Here is a 23,755-nt window from a genome sequence, read left to right on the forward strand (position 1 = left end):
TCCCAGGACCCTGGAACCATGAACTGAGCCGAAGGCAAAGGCCTTAACCCACTGAGCCACCCAGGCGCCCCAGAAGGCGGGCATTTAAATTGGCAGGAGAGACAGCCTGTGTGTGGACAGAGAGGCAAGAGGGCATGTCTGACCTGCAGGGAGCTAGAAATAGTTCAGAAAACCTAATAATGCACGCTCTACACCCGTTACAATGTAGAATTACCCCCCAAATAAAATAAAATCTAGACTTCCCATTATCTGGATTATTAAATTGTGTTCAGGACATCATTGCTAATGTGTAATATAGAACTTTAATTTCAGGGAATAATTATTGTATACCTAAAAATCCCAGAAAAGGAAACTATCCTAAATGGATGTATGTTTAACCTTTGCATGGTGAATACTGCTACTATTAAAATTTCTTTTTGAAGGAGTAGATAAGTTACTCAACAGTTTATGTGGGAAAATAGGTAGATGAAGATCACTAAGGAATGTTTGCAAAGCTAATGCCAAACTAGATGAACTACTTTTATTTATTTATTTATTTTAAATATTTTACTTATTCATTTGTCAGAGAGAGAACACAGGCAGGCAGAGAGAGAGGCAGACTCCCGCTGAGCAGGGAGCCTGATGTAGGGCCCCATCCCAGGACACTGGGATCATGACCTGAGCTGAAGGCAGGTGCTTAACCGACTGAGCCACCCCGGAGCCCAGGTGAACTACTTTCAAAAGGTAGTCTAAACTTCATAATTAGATCAGTGGAACAGTCTTAGCCAGAAACAGATTTTGGTAGATACATGAGGACTTAAAACATTTTGAGGAGGACTTAAGTCAGTGCAAAAAAGATTATTCAGTAAGTAGGACAGGCATTTTTTATGCCTTGCTGGTAGAAGTGTATATTATTATATGCCCTTTATATAGGACTGTTTGCCAATCTCTGTGAAACTTGCAAATGCACAGAACTTTGGCCTAGTGTGTTAGGATTCTCTAGGGCAACAGACCCAGTAGGATATACGTTTTTTATTATGTACAAGTATATATTATATATTTCACACAAATGTAACAGATTTATTGTGAGGAATTGGCTCTCATAATTCCTGGAAACCGAGACCTGCCATGGTCTGCCATCTGTAAGCGGGAGAACCTGGGGAGCCAGTGGTGTGAATTCCAGTGAGGCCAGATGAGATGATATTACCTGGCTCAAGGCAAACAAAAGGGGCAAATTCCTTCTTGTTCCAGCTTTTATTTTAGTCAGGGTTTCAGTAGATTGGATGATGCCCACCCCTACCATAGAGGGCAATCCACTTGTCCATAGCTTGAATGCTAGAGGAACATCACCACAGACCTGAAATAATGTTAATTTGGGCATCCTGTAGCCAGTTGTTGGTAAAAAGTCACCATACCCAGCAATTCCACTTACAGAAATTTCTACTGATGCAAATGGACACGTGCAAAATTATAATTTTGTAGGTATATTCGTTGCAACTCGGTGATATAAGGAATGAAAACAACCTGAGTAGGGGCTCAGTGGGTTAGGCCTCTGCCTTCAGCTCGGGTCATGATCCCAGAGTCCTGGGATCAAGCCTGTGTTGGGCTCTCTGCTCGCTGAGGAGACTACTTCCCCCTTTCTCTCTGCCTGCCTCTCTGACTACTTGTGATCTCTCTGTCAAATAAATAAATAAAATCTTAAGAAAAAAAAAACCTAAATATCCCATCATAGATAGGTTGAGCCCTATGTTCTGTGCTTCCTAACAGTACCAGATTATACCTGCTATTTTTTGTGTAATTAATGCTCCTTTTCTCTCTCTCTCTCTCTCTCTTTTTTAAGATTTTTATTTTAGAGAGAGGGGGAGGGAGACAAGGGGAGGGGGGGGGAATCCCAAACAGATTCTGTGCCAAGCCTGCCATGGGCTCTATCCCATGACCCAGACCTGAGCCAGAATCACAAATGGGTCACTCAGCTGACTGAGCCACCCTTGCAGCCCTGTGAATGTTCCTTTCAACTCTTAACTGTCCTCTTTAGATGAGAAACTACTTAGACACCCTAATCATAGAGGACTGGTTAAATAAATTACTACACTTTCCCAATGGGGAAAAGAATGGAGAAGTGCTTTAGTTAGGGAGATAGAAATCCAAGACATGATGTTCAAAGAGAAAAGCAGAGTGTGAAATTGCATGGTGTACTGCAATTTATATATAAGAAGAAAAAATATACATGTACATTGATGTTTGATTGTGTATGATAGGAGGACATGGTCATACTGGTAGCCTCCAAGGACTGGAGCTAGATACCTGGGGCTCAGGGATCCCGGAAATGAGCCTTTTCACTGTAAACCACATCGGTGGTTTTTTAATTTTTCATTTCAAAAATCATAAAATATTCCAGCAAACAAAATTTATAAAAATATGATGATAGGGTATTTGGAGAAGAAAATTCTATCAGTCAAGAATTGCCAAAGAAACAGACGCAGGAGGATAGATAGGTATTAAATGTATTTCAAGGAACTGGTTTATGTGATTGTGGGAAGTGAGTGGTCCAAAATCCATAGGGCAGGCCCGAAGTTTGGGCAACCTCAGGAGGGAGCTGCAGCTGCAGTCTTCAGGCAGAAGGCTTCTGATTTCCTCATGGAAACCTCTGTTTTGCGCTTAAGGTCGGCCTTTCAACTGACTGGATGAGGCCTGCTCATATTAGGGAAGATAATCTCTTTATTTAGATTCAGTGGATGGTAGATGGGTGCTAAGCATATCTATAAAATAACACTGCCACATGTAGATTTGTGGTCTTTTGAATAACAGGGTACTAGAGCCTTGCTAAGTTGATACCTAAAACTAACCTTCACAGTCTGCATCTGTCAGCTTGGCATCATAGACATCTTCCTAAAGCACACTTAACCTCCAAATAAAGTCAGTAATCAAGTTGTGTTTCTGTCATCAAACATCAAACAACTAACCCACATACGGAGGACATGTTCCCTCTCCCCAGAATAGGATGCAGAGTTCTTGGGTGATGTTTACTTTTCTCCTATATTACAGTTTAAATGCTGTGATGTAAGGTTAACCATTTTTAATACATCTTATGTTAGATGATAAGAAGGTGCAAGAGGAAAGGAAAATTTGCTAAATATGTATTTATATTTATGTACACACATTCATAACAAAACAAGGAAGAAATGTAGTAATCACAGTCCTTGTCTCTCAACTGAGTGTGTGATTGTAGCTGGTGTTTATAATTGTCTCCCATTACCCCACGCCATGCTCCCTGTGCCCTCAGCAAGCCCCTCAGCTGGTCATGGCTCTGCCTGTGGGGTGGCCCAAACCTTTATTCCTGAAGAATCCAAGCCATGGGTTGTCCTGCCTGAATTGAACTATAGTTTTCCACTGACTTTAATCACAGGACTCAGTGGCACTGAGATCCCCTAGATGTCCTGTGTGAACATACTCTTCCCTCCATGGTGCAGTCACAGCCCAGGTTCCCCCTGGTAATGAGCCTCAGTCAGACCCACCAGGTCAGCCATTCCCTCCCTTACCTGTTGAATCACAGCTAGGAACCCAAAGCTGGTAGCAGTCTTAATGTCCAGTTGAATGAATAGATCATTGTTCTCCTGGTGGAAGGAAGCATTCCTCCCTTTGGAACAAGAACACCTAGCCTAAGAACCTGGGGATACTGCCCCTGCCCAGCCAGGCATTGCCACCTAGGGAGTGCTATAACTGAGTCTTCAAAATGCCATTCCACCATTCTGTTGGGCCTGCTGCTTCAGGATGAGAAGGAACACGGTAAAACCAACAAATTCCATGAGCAATATGAGAAATCTGTTACTTCCAAAATCCAAAGAGGCCCAGTAGGTATTGTGCCTCTTTTTTGGTTGTGAAAGGGGCCAGATGCAACAAGTTACCCTTTATCCCAGAAAAGCTCTCTTGACCTATCCCATGCCACCGGACCCCAAGAATCTCAGTGAGGTGGAAAGCTCCTGAGTTTTTGCTGAATTTATCTCCCACCCTCAAACACATAATCTTATCACTATGTCTAGAACAGTTGCTACTTCTTGCTCCTTAGGCCCAATCAGCATCATGTTATCATCAATGCAGTGGACCCATGCAATGTTATGAGAAATGTGATCAAGGTCGGTGTGGACTAAATGATGGCATAAGGCTGAACTGAAGTAGGATAAACCTCCGAGATAGGATAGCGAAAGGTGGGTGCTGACCTTGCCAGATAAAGCCAGCTGCTTCTGGTAGTCTTTACCAATAAAAAAATAAATAATAATTTGCCAGATCAATAGCTGCATGTCGGGGACCAGGGGGTGTGTTAACCTCCTCAAGCAACGGAATCGTATCTAGAACTAGCTGCAGTTGGCGTTGCCACCTGATTGATAATCCACTGTCATTCTCCAAGATTCATCTATTTTCCGCACGGGCCAGATGGGTGGGCTGCATGAGGATGTGGTGGGAAATTACCTGCCCTGCATCCTGCAAGTCGTTGATGGTGACACCAAGCTCCGAGACCCTTCCAGAAATATGGTATTGCTTCTGGTTTACGGTCTTCCCGGTTGAGGCAGTTCCCGTGACTTACGTAGTACATGTTATAAGTTAGCTTGACCTCTTCATGTCAGAACCCCTCCAAAAGTTACTCTAGCCCTGCTGAGGTGTACTCTCTCCATCACAGAGCTTCAAGTGCCTCACGTGCAGAATTTGTCTTATTTACTTCGATACATTATCATATACTCTCTTTTTCCATATTTAACTAAGAACTCCTTCAGGACCAGGACTGGCTCTTCAACCCCAAATTCTCTGTAGCACACAGTCTAATGGAAGTGGGTTCTCTTCATGGCCATTTATGACATTAATCAGTCGTTATTTCTTTTTAAATTACAGATATTAAAAATACATTTTATTAGCAAAATGTTACAGGCACAGCAAAATGCTTCTTTTAATAAACTTAGCCAAAGAATATAAATAAACATGGCATACTTTACAAAAAGTAAGGACAGTAATATTACCTACACAAAGAAAAACTCTGGGTTCTACGAAAACAAAACCTGAACCGCTCATCTCCGTGAGGATTCATTCGCAACCCCTTACTTGGCGAGCCTGACCGAATACATTTTAACTTGACATTTGCTTTATCTCATGTGATACACACATAACAAGATACATTAAAACCTTGTGGAAATATACAAAAATGTAACTTCAGAGTTCTGGATGTTTAAATAACAAGAAACATATCAATCAAGTTATGCACTTGGACTGCAAAAGCAGTGTTGTAGCAGAGCTCTGCACCATACTCGTTATTCTGGGCCCTCCCTCCACTTTTATCTCCCTTCAAACGTCTACCTCAAAAAGCAGTATTAATAAAGATAAGAGAAGGGGTTAGAATCTGTGAGCTCTGGATGCCAGTATCATATTTCCTGATTTCAACCCCCTTATTCTAGCTTGCAAATGCGATATAACACATCATCGTATAATTCATGTGGATTTAGTGTTGCTCCTTCAACCGACCACAGATGTCTGCTCTCGAGGAAGGGCTCAGAGTGCTCAGCGATCTCAGAGCTAAGGGGCTTCTTCCCTTCAGCCAACAGGGACCGCTCACCCTTGGGGGAGAGGCTGGCATAGCACTCTTCTCTGCCTGAGAAGTCTCTCCGTCTATGTGCAGAAATGTTGGATGGAGACAACCTGGTGCTTCCAAGTGCTCTATTATTGTTATAGTGCTAATAGTAATCATGCTGATTATTGTTATTAAACTAACTACAAGTTCTCTACTATTCCATTCCCTTTCTTCCATTTATGTTTTCTTACTCTTTAATACCGTTCCCCCCCCCCCCGCACCCCACTCCGCCAAATGATTAAGAGGTGTTTTTTAGGTTTTACCTCCCTTTATCTTTCTCATCCTCTCTGAGGTTCTACAGGACATTTAGTTCACACAGATTTATCGTTAGAAGGAAAGGCAGCACCCACTATATTTCTGAGCCTTTAACAAAGAGAAAATAAATAACCGCAAACATTTCCCATTTTAGTTTTGGAAATGTTTTGTTTTCTGTATAAAGAAAAAAAAAAAGCAAAAAGAATTCACGCAACCCCCCCCCCCCCCGCCCCAGTCTTTGGTGTTTGCTAGTTGCATACACTTTCTATAGAAACATCAGAGGACATAGCTGTTCCCTTCCTGGTGGACAACACAACCCGGATGTCAGATGAGCTGACCAAGATGAAGAGTGAGACCCCAGGCAACTACTGTCAACCAGCATGGGCACCACAGTGAGGGAAAACACAAACCCTTGATCTTCTCTCACACATTCTAAGAGTGAGCATGCCTGGGTTGGTGGTGTCATCAGTTCCCATCAGAACGGTGATGATTTGGTATTCTCAAGGAGACGACAACATCTTGAAGGGCAAGCAGTGACCCATGAGTTCGCGAATGCAATGGGTTCTGAAAGGTCTAAACCCACATCTGCGTTCGATTTGTTTCGAAAGAAGAATCCTTAGCCTTCCTCTGAAGCCTGCTGCAGATCACAGCATCAGGGACCATGCTGCCCTGGTCCTGGGTCAGGACATCCTGAATCAGGAAAGGTCTATTTAAAGATGAATGACCGAGATCGGATTGTGCCTTCCCTTTGGTCGAGCTGCTTTCTTATTTGAGACTTTAATAAAGCAAACACATATGCGTATTGATTATTGAGCAATTTAAGATAAAGAACTTAACATTAAATAAGACATGCTGTTACTAAGGACACTATGCAACTAGATCAACATGTTACAATTTTCAGTATGGTTTTCTTATTTTTCTCGGGATAAATACTGTAAAGTCACTGCTAAAACATACAAACTAGGAATTGACCTAAGACTTAGGTAATTCATTAAATGCAGTACTACTCAATGAATCAAAATGAATACTTGGGTCTAAATTTTTTGATAGGGAATATTGTTTATTATACATTGTCAGTGGAGTGCACAGGTAAAGAACACTAAAGAATGATTAGTTTTTTGTTTTTGAATATTTATTTGTATAGGGAGAAGTCTACAAGTATGTGAATCTGATCTATTTTTGCCTTAATTTTTCTCTAATGATATGTCACTTCCATAATTACAGCATATAAAGAATAAAAAGTTCATTCATATCTGAGCAAATGTTTCACGTGCCAAAGTATTACTCCACTCAATATCAAATACACTGAGACTATCTCAAAATGAGTGGTATATTTATTTGGATTTCAAACTGAAAACATAACCAAAAGCAAAAGTGCCTGCATCTAGAAAAGAATATTCAATGAATTTCTATGTGTCAGCTAATTACATAAAAACAGATAAAGAAAAATATATAGGACTAACGACTCACTAAGACTAATGTACTTGAGGGCTTGAGGCTAAGGCTCTGGGGCTGAGATCCCAGTGCATCTCTATCCTTTCTCTTTTACCACCCGTCTGCATGCCTTCTTTGTCCCTCAGGAATGAACAGACTATTCCATAAACCTGCCAGTAGACATCCTATTGACTCTTGGGGGTAGTCCAACAGTTTTAGTAGCAATATGTTTGAAATCGTCACTATGTTACTTCTGAGTACTAGGCATCCAGAGGATTTGTGTAACTCACCAGTTTCCAACGTAGTATCTTGATCCACTCATCAGCTTCTACTCCTGTCTTTGCACAGAGATAAAATGTCCTGAATGGAAACACCAAGCTGATAAGACAAAAGAAAAACTTAAGATATTCCAGGTGGTTGGTTGAACATATTAGTTGAACAGAAACTAGACTATTCAACAGAAAAAAAGAATCAACAAAGAGCAACTTGAAGACTTGGTAGATACAGAGCGATTCCTGCCAGCAAACAGCAGAAATGTTGAGGAAGCTGGAGACTCATATTATTATCACCGGCCAGATTTGTATTTTCGAATGAGAATTCAAAAAAGAAAACATGTCCATGACACACCCAGATCCTTTTGCCACTGACGTCTTTGACTGAATACACTTGTGTGCTTATTCAGCTGATGTGTTAAATGACTCAGAACCTGTACCATGAGTCAAAGAATAAGCAAGACAGATAAGAATTTACTTAAGAAACTCATTTGTGTTGGCTTGATTCCATGAGAAATAAGCTATTCTGTGGATGTAAGCAGTTTTGACTATCTGGGACAGGAAAAAAAAAAAAAAGATAATAAATCTCATCAACTATTCTTTTTGCCTACTCTGTAATGAGTTACTCTCTGCTGGAAGAAGACAAACTCTCCTACTGGCATGAACAGCTTATTCTAGAACTATGGTAACTCTTCATTGACTTTCTTTGGCTCTATAGGCAAATCTTTTGACTAATAAGGTCAGCCTTAACTTACATCTTGCCCATATTTCCTGTCCTTACAGCTGAGATGCAAAACACTTCAAATCCTTTTTCCCTGCCTCTCATGGGGAGAAAAAAAAAAAAAAAAAGCTTCAAACTGAAATTCAAGAGAGTTTCTATCTTCTAGAACCAAAGCACCATATCTTGTTCATGTCTGTAATTAGGGTTGAATAGACAAGACCTAAGCCCCTGTGTGTAGAAGATAAACCTTGACATGAGGTCCTGTTGGGCAGTGAGGGGACAGTGGGACTGGGATGCTGGTAACCTGTCACATTGTGCAAAACTGCTTTCTGGAATTGTCATTGCTCAGTACTCCCTGTGAGAGACATTATTAATCGCCTATTAATGCAGATAATTTTCCCTTTCTTCTTGTTAACAGAGCCCCAGGCAATAAATGATAATTAGTTGGAGCCAATTATGATCTTACTAGTTTTCTAGCTTCCCCTGCTGCTAGCGATGGCCATGGGACCTAGCCATGGCCAATGAGATGGGAGGGAAAACCCAATAGAAAATTTCTGAGAAAATGTCTGCCTTCCTGATAAAAAGGGACAGACATGGCTGATACCATCCCTACGTCCTTCTTTGTGACTGACCTGAAAATGTTAGGGCTACAACTAGAGTAGTTCTCTTGGACAATAAAATAGCAAGTGAACTGCTAAAGCCCAAGAGAACTGTAGAGACACTGGTGCTGATCTTGTCAAGCTAGATGTCTGTGTCCTCCTATTTTGTTATATAAGAAATAACCCGCCCCACTGGCTTGTGTGGTACATTTACGTGAATTTTAAAAAGATATCCGTTATTGGTTGAGGTTAATGTTAATTAATTAATTAATATTAATTTGGGGGAGTATGTAATGTGGCATTTTTATTCTTAGGAAGTGCATACTCAGGCATATAGGGATAAAATGCCATTGTACCTCCAACTTACACTCAACTGGTTTAGGAAAAAAGTGAATCAAAGATAAAGCAGGTACAACAAAATATTAATGATGCATGTGTAGCTGAAAGGGATATGGCTATGTAAGTCTTTCAGCATTTGTACATTTGAAAAACATTAAAATAAAACTTTGTGGGAAATAAGACACTCCTTTTGCAAGACACTACTTCTCCTAGTTAGAAAATTGTCATGATCTACTAATGAGGTTAAACAAAAACACTTTCTGCCATCTGCCAGAAATTGTCATAATAATATAAATCACCCACTGTTGGAGTCAAAGTTGAAATTAAAATTGAGTAAAAAACTTAAAAGGAATAAAACATGAATGGAATCCAATTATGTATATACTTATGTGGCATACAACATAAACAGCTATAGCCACTGGGCCTGCCTGTTTAAGTCACTTTATTTATTTTTAAGGATTTTGTTTCTTTATTTGAGAGAAAGCATGAGCAGGGGGAGGGGGAAGGGCAGAGAGAAGGAGAAGCAGATTCCCCTCTGAGCAGGGAGCCTGATGTGGGGCTCCATCCCAGGTCCCTGAGATCATGACCTGAGCTGAAGGCAGACCCTTAACCAACTGAGCCCCCCTGGCACCTCCCAGTCCAAGTCACTTTAAATGAGATATTATGTCATAGTCAGTTGGAAGCACTGCTGATATACATGCCCTGAGTGCTAGTTAAATCCATGCCCCTCAAATCAAGACACTCATTTACATTAAGATATACAGGTTTTTCTTTCATTCCCCAGCTAAAATAATTGGCAAGAAGACTTTTAAAATCATTTTCTTTACAAAACAACTTACCAAAAACAGTTTACTCTTTCCTGTGAATAATCAAATTGCACAGCCGAACATTCTGTCAAGTCTAGGATCCGAATTGGTTCTGGTGACTTAAAAAAAAAAAAAGCAACCTATGTCATCACAAAAAAAAAAAAAGAAAAAAAAAAACCCACAAAAATTTGTTCATCCCTTAGTCCCCTAAAAGTCTTCCACTGTATGCACCTGTCAATTTTACTTTCACTAAGGGGACTGATCATAGAGATGCTTACTCAGGTTAGTTATAAGCCCCGGTTTGGGGCTTGGTTATTGATGAGACTGGATGTTGGAAAGATTGTCTTTATCAATTTAAATTTAGTGGAGGTATTTTAAACATGGAAGGGAGTCATATTTTCTTTCATGTTTTTAAACTTCTGCTTTCTCAGAAATTTGGTATAGGGAAAGTGAGAAGAAACAAAATAATTTCAAATTGGCTTAATGAAATGGGCATGTGAAATGGACATGGGTTTTTTGGTTTTTGTTTTGAGTTGGCTCCATTACCAGCGTGGAGCCCAGTGCAGGGCTTGAACCCACCACCCTAAAATTAAGACCTGAGCTGAGATCAACAGTGGTATGCTTAACCGACTGACCTACCCAAGCATCCCAGAAATGGACTTTTTTTTAAAATTTTTAAAATATTTTATTTATTTATTTATCACAGAGAAAGAGAAATCACAAGCAGGGGGAGCAGCAAAGGGAGAGGGAGAAGCAGGCTCCCCACCAAGCAGGGAACCCAATGTGGGGCTCCAAACCAGGACACTGGGGTGATGACCTGAGCCAAAGGCAGACACTTAACCGACTGAGCCACCCAGGCCTCCTGGGGACTTATTTTTAGTAAAAGGAGAAACTGCAGCAGAGAGAGCTCATACATCATGACAAGAGAATAACTCCATTGCCCTAAACAAGGGGATGATGTACCCTGGGGAGCTAGTTTAGCCAGTTTCTGGGACACACATCTCATCCTTGCAAAAGCACTCTGCTCGAGGTTCCTGGCTGACTGGTAAAACATGCTGCTCTTGATCTTGGGGCATGAGTTCGAGCCCTAGGTTGGGTAGAAAGCTTAGTTAAAAAGAAAAAAACTCCGCCCCATCAGGAATCAAGAATTCACATTTCCAGTCATTTATTGGTGTTTCAGGAGCTCATAAGGAAAATTTCAGAGATTTCAAAGGCAGATGTTCCTTGCATCTAGAAAGCTGATTTTTGTTGTTGTTGTTGTTATTGTGTTTATTAATTAGAGCTGATTTTCTTTTAAAGATTTTACTTATTTATTTGACAGACAGAGATCACAAGTAGGCAGAGAGGCAGACAGAGAGAGAGGGGGAAGCAGGCTCTCCACTGAGCAGAGAGCCCGATGCGGGGCTCGATCCCAGGACCCTGAGATGATGACCTGAGCTGAAAGCAGAGGCTTTAACCCACTGAGCCACCCAGGCTCCCCAAGAGCTGATTTTTAAAGGGAAAATGTGTTATCATATTTCTCACCATCTGATCTTTGAAGTATTTCAGTTCATTCCTGTGCAATGTGAACCACCTTGTTTTCCAGGTCTGAGGGGAAAAAATAATTAAAACATGTAGGTTTTGAATTGAGGAAGACAATATTAAACAGGACGATTTCCTTTCACTTGAAAAGTATCTAAAAAGATTAGATACAATAAAATATTGTGTGGTAAGTCATTTCTGAAGGGAAGTTTCAAAATAGCTACAAAAACTAAAATGAGTCCATGCATGAAGTTCAGAATGAAGGCAGAGATATTGACATATTTAAATAAATAAGAAGAAATATCCTATCATAAATATGCAAGGTGAATTATAACAAACCACTAGATAACTGTCTTATATATTATCTCTATAATAAGAACAGATACCATTTTGTGGGCACCTACTATGGGCTAGATACTATCTAGCCAATCTTTATGCAATGCCAAATAGTCTTGTTTCACAAATATACAAACTGAAGTTCCGGAACCTCAAACCACAGGATTTTCTAAGACTTGCCTAAGAGTTCCACGATATTGGTGGTGGGAACTGTTGTTCCCCATCTGCCCTCTCTTATGTACTAATAGAACCCTCCCACTATCTTGGGCGGCAATGTATCCAGTTAAAAGAAGTAACAGAGAACTTAAAAATAAATATGCCACGAATATAAATACTTCCTATCCTTGGGGCGCATCAGTCTAGTAGGGACACAAATAACCAAATATTTAAGTTGAATGCAAGCGGGCCAGTATCCAAGAGAGAGGTTAAGTGCCCTGACTCTTAAAATAGGGAAAAGTAGACATATTCCATGAAGGCCTTCTTGAATATTAAAATGGGCATCATAACTTAAAAAATACAATTACATCAATGGAGGGACAGTTGGATACCCCAGACCTAGTAAAGTTTTGTGTTTTCTTTAGGATTCTATAACAGAATTACATTAATGCCAGTGACATTTGGCCTACTTTTAGGTTAACATTTTATGCAATTTTGACTTCTTAGTTTAAAAAAGAAAAGAAAAGAAAAGAAATATTCTAGAGTTTACTTGCTACTTTTCATCCTGGCTTGTTCCATTTAAAGGACTGTACGTTTTGGGAGGTCTTAATGGTAGACTACTCTCACACATTTGACTTTGCCAAAGAAAAGTCAAGTGATTTTCCAGAATTTTGACTAATACTAGTCATAAAGACCGGCTTTTGAAACAGAAAAATAGTGCAGCAGCTCAAAATAGGCAATTGTGCTTTTAAAAAATGTCAAAGCAAGAATTGAGTCTACAGGAGCTGTCTCTCTGTGTGGCCGGGGCTAGCAGAGACATGTTTCCTTACCTTGACCAGGCCCCCCTGTTTGGTGAGGTAACCTTCTTTGGTGCCCAGCTGAAAAAGAAAGAAGCACCAAGTGAAGCCCAGAACTATCGCCACATGATTTGTCGTTCTATTCCTGTCCCATTTTAAAATGAAACACCGGTTTGCCTTTGATCTTTAAATAATCGCCCTACATTCTTCACTGAGACACTTGAAAATCCTCCCTGTGTTGTGAGAGACTGTTTTCAGACTGGGTCGTTGGTGGGGAGCTCTGTAGCAAGAGGCAAAAACTCAAAGACTCTTCTAACTTGAGTTAGCAATTTGCAAACAATAAGCCACATCCCATCACTTCTAAAAGCGTTGGGCAGAGTGTGTCATGTAAAACGCAGCTGCTTAAACTGTTGCAGAGGTATTATGCACAAATGCGTGCCCAAGTGTGTGCACACTTTGACATTGGGTCACACACACACATTGACATTGGGTCAATGCATTTGGAAAACTTTGGATGAAGTAGAGGGACTTCTTTACTTCGCAGAGAATGTATTCTGCCAGTATGCCTTGTGAACTTTAAGGGGGGACATGAGAAATAGCATATCCAATATTTATTTTATCACATGAACCTCCCCCATTACAGCCCTCCCCCAACCTTTTTTTCAGAGACCATCTCTTGAGACCTCTATTCTGTGGAAAAGACTTCCAGGAATGCAGATTTATTTACACTTGATTTATCCAAAGGGGATCTGAAGTGACAATGAGTCATTTCTTAACTCACACAGCATTAATTCAAGGGTAGTAACATCACACATGTAGCTAGCGCCTATAAAATATAAGGAATGGTAGATAGCCATGCAAATAGAAATATGCATAAAATAAGGACCCTAAAATAAAGAAATTTAGAACTTCATAAATTCCCAAAGAAACTGAAGGACATTTTGTTCTAGTATGGTGTTACACTGTATCTTACACCGGTAGAATAACAGAACAAAGAGAAAAAATTTGCAGAAGTAAAAGGAATAGAAATCTCACAACAGGGAAGCTAAGGAAACTGACAATTTAGATTGGGACCTATTCTATGTCAGGTTTGCAAATCAGATCATCTCAATCTCCACCAACACAACCAATTGGTATTTCACGTTTCCTGGGTCCAAAACAGAACTGCTCGTTCCCATCCCCCAAACCCACCTCCACCATCTTGGTAAACAGCAGGAAGACCACTGTGAGACTCTCTTGCACATCTCACATTCGATCTGTTTTAAGTCTGGTCTCTTCTACCTCACAGCACACCCTGAAGTTCACCAGTTCTTACCCCACTGCCTGTGTAGTTTCAACTACCACCATCTCTCACTGGACTGCTCCAACAGCCCCCTCACCAGTGTTTTTCCTCCAACTTCAGCCACATTCCATTTTCCACTTAGCGGGGGCAATGAGCTTTTTAAAAATTTTAAGACTTAAATTATGTTGCTCTAAACTCTTATACTTCCTCCTGGACACTTAAAACAAAAGTCAATCCAGCATATTTAGCCTCCGTGGCCCCTGCCCATTGCTGGGAAATAATTCTCCAGAGCTTTCATGCCTCTGTGTGTCTTATAAGCAAGGCACTAATAGCCCTTTGTTCCAGACCCATTTTTATTTTTTTAAAGGTTTTTTTATTTATTTGAGAAACAATTTTTTCTTTGAGAAATAGAGGGTACATGAGCAGAGGAGAGGAGCAAGGGGAGAGGGAGAAGTAGACTCTGCACTGAGCAGGGAGCCCGATGTGGGGCTCAATCCCAGGAGTCTGGGATCATGACCTGAGCTGAAAGCAGATGCTTATATGACTGAGCCATCCAGGCGCCTCACAGACCCATTTTTAAAGCATGTTCTTAGGGCAAACAACCTTAGAAGATGGAGACAGTGTCTCCTTCCAGAGGAAATGGCAGCCAACCAGCAGTCTGCCGTGACGCCGTGCAGCTCTAATAGTGTGCAAGCAGGCTAAAGTGTCAGGCTCTTCCTAGCTCCCGACACCCACTAATGCCAGCAGCGCCCCAAAGCACTATGAATTCCCCAGCACTCAGTTGAGGGGTGGGCCCTTTGAGAAAAAGGCCACCTGACATGACTGACCCCTCCTTCCCTCAACAACCTCATCTCCTACCACATTGCCTCTCTTCACTTCATGCCGATCATTATAATCTTCTTGCTAATCTTCAAAACACCTCAGTTTAGTTCCCACCTTGGGCTCTTACACTGTTCTCTCTCCCTGCGACACTAGAAAATGTTGATCGTTTTCTGCCTGTATTAATGCACAGTAAACTCCATGGATTTGTCATCATACAGTGTGGGTGCAGCCATGCCCCACCAATCCCTCAATATTGTTTTAAAAACTCCATTATACAGAACCTTCTGTGCCCAGGCATATTGAGACACTCGGGCAGGAGAACCTGTCAGATCCTTGGAGTGTGCCAAGAAGGTAGGCAATAAGGCTTGCAGAATTTGGTTTCAAGAGGTCTGTCTCCACCTAAGGCTGCTAGCTCTCCTGCTCACACCAGGTCTACAGATTAGGTCCTACATTTTACCGTTGATAAAGAGCACACATAGTAGGGTATATGTAGGGTACAACTGACCCTGGGTGGGGATCTTTAAGGGAAGGGTAACCGAGGAGAGGACAGATGAGCGAGATGTTGAGGTGACTGGTGGGCAGGGGTGGGAAGCAGGCGGATAGAGAGGAAACTCAGGGAGGGGTGGGTTGGCTGGAAATCGAAGAATCAATTAGGACGTAAAGCTTGATTTGTTCTTTGGTCCGTTTTGACTTGGGAGTATTTATGGTCTTGCTTTCCTCAGTTTTGCTAGTTCTGGGGTTTGATGCTTCCTCCTCCAACTCTAACAAAGCTAAATAAACTACCTCCTTCAACCATTTCCAGGATTTTTATCTTTGAGTCGACGGAGCCCAGAAACAAAAATGTAACGTGCGCCGTGAACCAGGCTAGGCTCCAAAAAGCCACAAAGACAAGTTATGAGTCTTGTCCCCAGAAGTATTAGGCCCACAAGGGGGTGGGGAAAGGGGTGAGCAGACACATGCACAGATGTTAGCCATGCCCTTCTGCCCTGCTCTATGAGGACTGCAGGGTAAAGGCAAGCAGAGGGTGCTGGGAACACAAAAGAGGGCCATTTTAAAGAACGCTAGGAGGGGCCCAGGAGGGCATCCCGAGAGACACTGGTCTCTGACATCCGTCTTCAAGGCTCAGGAAGGGACAGCCACCGTGTTGGCACATGTCAGGGACGGGGAGGGGAGAAGGAGCCCAGTCAGGGGAACGCACGTTGGTGTGAGCATGGGAGGAGCACAGGCGAGGCCAGAGAGAGAGCAGGGCCAGGTGGACCGGGAAGACAGCAGGCACTGCCAAAGGTTGACAGGGAGGTCATGTGACCCATTTGCTTTTTAAGAAAGATCTCTGTGGTGGCAGGATAGGTCCTACAGTAAAATGTAAATGTAGGACCTTTTTTTTTTTTTTTTTCAACCTGCTTTGTATTTCCTTTGTGTGTTGTCTTCTTTATTACACACACAAATCCTGACGTCTTATGCCAGGAGTATTCGGCAAACAAGGGAGAGAGGAAGAACAGGAGAGCCGCCAGCACAGTGCAGGGGAGAGCGGAAGTGGTGCCGGGAGGCATGTTTGCGGGGTCACAGCTCACAGAACAAACACGGATGGGCTCCTGAGGAACAATGAATGCTCGGGCTGCACAGAAACTGAACAATGGTCCCCACTGCCAAGAAGTGCAAATGTGTTCTGTCTGTACCCTCCCTTCAGTGAAGGAGAGAAAGAATAGGAGAAAACAACATCCTGAGATTTTATAGTCAAAGTGGGGCATATTTATCCTTCACAGACAATTGAAATGTTAAAAAAAAAATAATTCTTAATTGAAGAAACTCGTGGACGAGTAACAGTGTAGCCAACTGTGTGAACATCAACATCTCTCCCCCTTCTAAGTAAGGACAGGAATTTAAGCAGTGTTTTTGAAGTATTTAGAATCCTATCTATCGCTATGGCATTGTTGTTGTTGTTGTTGTTTTTAATGTTTTACCCTGGATCAGAGAAACTGAGTCATGGACTTCACGCTGGATGTTCCTTTTCAGGTTTTAGTTCCCAAGGTAGAGTTTTCACGTGAACAAACATACTTCTTAAAGTATCTTAACACTTCCTTGCACATTTGCGAGGGCACCATGGTCAGCCACTTACGGAAGGGGCAGTGGGCACGAGGTCACTTTCCGTTCTGCCCGTCTGCATTGCTGTGTGAACCCGGACAGACTCGTAAATGGAAGGTTCTTCCACTTTTCTCGGGTAGGGGTGTTTCAGGACAATCAGGGTGCCTGAGTGAAGACAGAAGAACATCGTCAGACAGCAGCCCCAGAAAGAAGGCCCACAGGCTAACAACCAGAGAACCACGGCTAGATTTTAGCCTCTTACATTCTCATCTTTTCACTTGCTCATTTTCTCGACGTTTCTGGAGTCGTACCCATGTGCCAGGCACTTAAGGTGGACACTAGATATAGAAAGCATGAGGAGATGATTTCTGTCCTTCCAGTGCTCAGACAGAACTAGCAATGGATCTTACTTAACGGGTTGCCATTTAAATGAACAGGGTGATAAGAGCAGGGTCAGAGATGAGGATGACGCATGCTGGGGGCTCCTGGGGGCCCCAAAGACCCCTTCCATGGAACACTTCGGAATAACTTTCGTGGAGGGGCCCACATGGATCTAGACCTTCAGCTGTAACTGGAAACTTACAGGAAGGCTTTACAAAAGCCACGAAAGTAAAAGTGAACAAATGCACTGCGGTATGAGAGGATTTATTCCACAGTCCTTATTGCTCACTAGTTTCAGAACAAACTTATAACAGATCAGTGGGTCTCAGGAAAAGTGGACTCGTTGAATTATCCCTACTGTCTCTTACCACCCAATTAACAAAATAAGCTACATGAAAATCTGCTTTGCTCTAGTGAACGTGACCTGAACTGCCTTATGCATGATTGCCCTTACTTCCACCTGGAGGAGAGGGTCAGGCAGAAAAAGGGCTCCAACAGGGGCCAGTTCTGGGGGGCTTCGGCGTGTCTCTCCAAACCTGAGAGCACTTCTGACTCAACACTTTTGGTCTTCCCCCAGTCAATCACCTGATCAGAAATAGACACTTTATAAAAAGAGTAAGTTAAGGGTTTCTTCCTCCTTGCTGTGGTTTCTTTCTTTTTATTTCACTGGGGTCTTGTAAAGGCAGGTCTGAGATTGTACCATTCAGGGAGAACAGAACTCAGTAATACATTCAACAAATATTTACTGGGCTCTCCTATGTGCCAGACACTCATCCAGGCCGTGGGAATACAACAGCAAACAAAGAAGATACAGCACCTGCTTCGCTGGTTGGGGAGCCAGAAAAAAAAAAAAAAATGAAAAGAAATACAATATGTCAGGAGAGAGCAGTGTTGTAGAAACCCTAACAGAGCAAGATAAAGGCATAGCAGGTGATGAGGGAGGCATAAGGAAGAGGGTGTTATTTCATAAGGGTGGTGAGAAGGCGCCTTTGGAAAAGTACTTCGAAAGATTATAGAAAGTATGGACCTTGGGCACTGGGTGGCTCAGTGGGTTAAGCATATGCCTTCGGCTCAGGTCACGATCCCAGGGTCCTGGGATCGAGCCCCACATCACGCTCCCTGCTCAGCGGAAAGTCTGCTTCTCCCTTGGCCTCTGCCCTTCCCTCCTGCTCATGTTCTTTTTCTCTCTCAAATAAATGAAGGAAAAAAAAAAAAGAAAACGAAAGTATGGAACTTGAACTGGTGTTAAGAGAGACAATGAGGACAGAGACCAGCTCTGCAGGTAAAAAGTACATTATAATAATAATACACCTACAAACAAAGCCAACCGATTATAGTGCTGGTGCTCAGTGCTCGAGTATGCATGACCCACTGACTGAAGAAACACCTGTGGCCTCTGACAACAGGCCCATGGGACCCCCTCCTGTCCCTTGACAAGAATCACCGAGAAAAGCCAGGAGAGGGTCTCTGACCTGGGCCCCAGAGAAGAATGAGACCCTGGCCTCCTTCTTCTGCACCCAGGTCACACCTGAAGCATTGGGATCACAGTGAAAAATGGCTTTCACAGGGACCCGCAGCCCCCATCCCATGCTTGCGCATTGTCAGCGCTCTCTTGTTAAGGTGATCCTTTCATGAGAACAGATCCAGTCATATCAGGACAAGGGGCCAGCGACAGGTTTACAGTTTTAGAGTCATAATGAAAGCAGAGACACCGAAATCAAGAGCAGACGTTGCGCGGCTTGGAGGCCGTGTTACACCATTGTAACAGTGCCAGGTGCTCGTGAATGTGGGCCTGGCTCCAAGATGCCCCCCGCAAAGATGCCCCTCCCTCCAATGATATGCCCGACGGTCACCATGGCATCATGGAATGAGCCACCACTGCCACTCTGTTCCCGTGGACCCTGGACAATCGTTCTAGCTTCTGTTTCCTCCTCAGACACGTGAGAATAATGACCTTTCTTCACAAGGCTGTCTGAAGCACTGAATAAAAAGTATTTTGTGAAAATGTGAGATGTTATTACGCTTTGATATAGAGTATTTTTAAATTCTTAGACGAAAACCCAATGATCGCATCTCTGGAACATGCATTTTTAAATGTCGAGTTAAAAAAGCCCCATGTGTGACATTCTGCCAAGAATGAAAATGGCAGAGTCTAGTAGCCGCCAATGGCCTTTCTTAAGCCGCCCGGGCCCCTCGTAAACCTTCCATCTGACAGTGGAGGAGAGGGGCCTGGAGCCAAAGCCTCAAAGCAGTTTTCAAGTTAGAAAAAATGTGAAATCTCATGCTTTCTCTTCCCAGAGGATGCTAGATTTTCATTCTTTTCCCTATGTTTAATATGAAAATAATTTTTTTTAAATGATGTGCTGGAAAGGCACACCGGGTTAATTCCGGTTTTGCACATAACCAAGCATACTACCTGTAGTGACTTCCCTTTGTTTCTGTGACAAATCACCACCACCATAGGGCTTAAAACAACTCAGATTTCTTATCTTACAGTTCTGGAGGTCAGAAGTCTGAAATGGGTCCCATTAATCTAAAATCAAGGGATTGGCAGGGATGCTCTCTTTCTGGAAAGGCTCTAGGGAAGTATCCATTCTGTCTTTTCTAGCTTCTGGAAGCTGCCACCAGCCCTTCCCTGGTGGCCCCATTCCTCCATCTTCAAAGCCAGCAACAATGCGTGTGAGACCTGCCCACACTGCCACGTCTCTGGGTCTCCCTCTACCGCCTCCATCTTTTACTTACAAGGACCCTTATGATTACAGGGTGCCCACCTGGAAAATCCAGAGTAACCTCCCCATCCAGAGTCAGCTGACGGGTAGTCTTAATTCCACCTACAAACTTAATTCCCTCCTGCTACAGAACGTAACATATTCACAGGTGCAGGGAGAGAGGTGGGCATCTTTGGGGGGGTCACCAGTTCCTGGAAGATAAGGACAGCCTTGGGGGGCCGCTGTGTTACAGTATAAGGACCTCTGGGCAGGGGTGCTGCCTGAGCCACAACGCTTTAACCACTTGGTATTGTAAACCCATTGTCTTTTCAACCAACAGGTGCAATTCCCAACCCTGAGAGTCCCTTCAGAGCAGGTATGGTGCCAAACTTATATTTGTGTCCCCGCCTCCCAGTAGAGATGCTGACATAATGAAGGCTTGATCAGTGAGGGGATACATGAATGCCATAGCTGGTCAGGGTTACGTCAGAGAAGAGCCTGGGAGGAGCCAACCTCCCAGGGTCATGATCACCCTGCGCCAAAATAAGGACGGGACCACAACGTCAAGTACAGCTGTCCAAACCTTCACTGGGGGGAACAATATTCTATTTCAAAAACCTCTTCTAAACTTTAACCAACAAACGCTAAACCGAGAGAAATGTTAATGAGTCAACAGGAAAGCAGAATTGAGTTTAGATTGATTTTAGCTAGTAAGACCATGAAAGAGGCTAGACTGAATGGTGGAATGAAGAAAATGACAATCTACTTATAAAATGATAGCTCCCACTGGTAATCCACCTCTTGAGGTCTTCCTAGCTTGATGGTTCTGGTCAAGGAGAAAACAATACATAGACTCCTTGGCACGGCTGCTGGGCTTACGATGATTTCCCCTTCAGCAGAGACTGTCCCGTTCTTGTACTCCAGGGTAGATCCCCACAGACCCTGGGTGTCCCCCACAAACACCTCCCCCCAGTGCACTCACGGGACTCACTTCCCAGGGATCTACCAGGGAAAAGGCCCACTATCTTCAGTTTCCGAGCTACATGAAGGAGACTTTCACATAAAACCAGGTCTCAGAAATGTCTCAGAGGTACATTTTTGAGGTGATCAGAGCAAGGCCAAGGGAGGCTTTTCGGTTTGCTGAAAGCCTCAGACTTGCAGTGATCATGGGGCTGATTCTTTATTGGCACTTGGTGTTCATCCTGCCTTTATATTATGAACAAGAATACTAATATCCTTACCAAAAAAAAAAAAAAAAAAAAAAAAATCCACTTCTCTCCCCCATCTTTTTTGTTTTGTTTTTTTTTTTTTTGTCTGTTTTTGTTTTTGTTTTTTAAATTCATCTAGCCAAGGTGGGTTTCTGTCATTTGCAATCAAAAGAAACTTAGAAAATGTAGCCACCACAAACTCATTATATTTCCACCTAAGGTCCAAGGTAGGCCCTTGGTCCCTTCCAGGAGGAACTCCAGGTGAGTGATAGGCCAAACGAACAGCAGGATCTGTTCGGAGAATTCAGCTACAAAGCAACGGGAGGCAGGGGCTGGTGGAGGGAGGAGAGAGGAAGCTCTGCGACCACAGGTCTGGGAAACCTGGCTGCAAGTTTCACTTCAGCTTCTGAGCTACATGAAGGAGATTGTCGCTTCCTGCCTTTGACGTGAAACCTGGTTTCAGAAGCGCTGCGTGGAGGTACGCTCTTGAGGGGATCAGAGCAGACCAGAGGAGGCGGTTCAGTTTGCCATGGCTGCACTGCTAACTTACAGGACGCCCACTCCGACCCTGGCTTGTATTCCTGTGGGACCTCGTGGGACCTCGCGGGACCTCAGCGACACCGGAGGAGCAGCCTCGCGCCCAGGCACTGGGGTGATCTCTGCAACAGAGAGTAGCTCAAGAGCACATATAGCTCCTACAAGGGAAACTTTTTTTTAATTAAAAGTTATTTAATGGGAGCAGAGCAGGGGCCTCCCTTCAATCCTAGGAGCTTGCCATTGTGTTGTGTTGCTAATGTATTTTCAGGATCAACAGGAGAAAAGGAAGCAGAGAGAAACACTCCACTTTCCTGGAGCAGCGTCAATAACCTGGAAGCTTCTCCTCCTGAAAGTGCCTAGAACCACCAAAGTTTCCTTCAGTCTTAAAAGGGAAACTTTTATTCAGGGTATTTCTTTTATGCACTAAAGCACCTGCTTACCCACCAGGTTTCTCGGGCCAGACTGTAAGATGTTTGAGGGTAAGAATGATGTCTGATTCATCACTCTACTGTCAGTAGCATCACAGCGTGGCTCATAGTTGGTGCTCAATACCTATTTGCTCAATTAAAATAGGACCACGTCCATCCATGTTTTGTCCTTGCCCTCGGGTTCAGAAAACAAGCTTGGCAACTGGCATATCTGTGGCAGTTTCCTCTGTCACCTCTTGCTGGTGGGAAGGAGCCTTCCAGAGGGAGTGACAGGAATATTCGAGATCTTTCTCCTTTTGTCTTTGCAACCTGCTCAGCAGATGAACTTGAACCCATTATAAAATGGTGCTGGAGAAACTGTGTTCATTTACATATACAGGGGCTTTAAGTTCCCTTGTCCAGTCTCCCAGGGAGAACTATACAGAGGAATGAGAGGCAGGTCAGTCAGCCAGGTTGGAAGATTCTGTTGAAATACCCACGTCAAGTCAGGTCACTCTCTTTGGAGCGGCCACTTGACCTAACCTTTCATCTGAATCCACTGTGGAACTGGCTTAAAATTTGGAGAGGACATAAACATTTGATAAACAGAAATTCAATCATCCCTCACGAACTCTTCATGATCTACCAAAGAAGGTAGAGGTCTTGCATATAATACGACGGAGTGAATTACCATAAACTGCTTCATGGAAAGACGTGTTAAAAATTATTTTTATAGCCTTACATACTTAATCCCATCCAATCTTCACCAGTAAGTCATGAACTATTAGATCATCGGCTCTAATTTATAAGATGATGAAACTGAATCTCAGAGAGGTTACGTAATTTGCCCAAGGACATCCAGCTGGTGAGCAGTTGAACGGGGAGTTCTTGTGTTTACTCATTTTACGGTATTATTCTCAGCCATGGTGGCCACCCAATGGAAACTCTCTACAGCCTGTGAAATATGCTCCATGGTAGGCAAGACAGCATACACAGGGATCAAAGTTCGAAAAAATGGGTTCTTTAAGAGGCAGCTTGAGGAATGGAGATGTGTGTTTTTGCCTCAACATTTCTCACCAGACCTCAGTTTCTTCATTTGTAGAGGAAAAATGAGATGGTCTGTAGGCTCCCTTCCCATAATAATAGCCTATAAATCCAGTTGAACACCCAGGCTCGAGGCAGGCGTAAGAAGTACGAGGACACTGAGTGACCAGAGCTGTGTCCTGTTTCCTGTAAATGTACATTATCCATTAAAGACTGTCCTCCTGGGGCCATTAAGTCTTTGTGCCTCAGTTTCCCTTTCTTCCACCTTCCCATTCAACCTTTACATTTCATTTTACCTGACTGTATTTATAGAGGCTGTTTTGTATCCTTTCTGGAGGGACATAAATAAGATGGGCCTCTGTGTGTTTGTTTTCTAGTTGACTTTTTTTCTGTTTTAAGATATCCTCTTGATATCTTGATATCCTCTTGAGACAGTATCATTTCTCAAAAGGCCA

General features: G+C 42.9%; 1 protein-coding gene across 2 annotated transcripts in view; it reads right to left on the minus strand.

Annotated features, from left to right (window-relative positions):
* Positions 1-4,857: 4,857 nt before the first annotated feature.
* The window catches only part of DAPP1 (dual adaptor of phosphotyrosine and 3-phosphoinositides 1), a 49,553-nt gene continuing 30,655 nt past the window's right edge, over positions 4,858-23,755 (minus strand). For both annotated transcript variants that reach the window (XM_059172350.1, XM_059172344.1), the window contains 6 exons: positions 17,050-17,180; positions 12,863-12,910; positions 11,544-11,606; positions 10,053-10,138; positions 7,573-7,660; positions 4,858-6,623 (listed from right to left, as the gene is read on the minus strand). In XM_059172350.1, coding sequence (XP_059028333.1) covers positions 6,555-6,623; positions 7,573-7,660; positions 10,053-10,138; positions 11,544-11,606; positions 12,863-12,910; positions 17,050-17,180 — 485 coding nt within the window. In that variant the 3' untranslated portion in view covers positions 4,858-6,554. The remainder of the gene's footprint in view (positions 6,624-7,572; positions 7,661-10,052; positions 10,139-11,543; positions 11,607-12,862; positions 12,911-17,049; positions 17,181-23,755) is intronic.

This window comes from Mustela lutreola, chromosome 1 (genome assembly GCF_030435805.1).
Source record: "Mustela lutreola isolate mMusLut2 chromosome 1, mMusLut2.pri, whole genome shotgun sequence".
NCBI lineage: Eukaryota > Metazoa > Chordata > Mammalia > Carnivora > Mustelidae > Mustela > Mustela lutreola.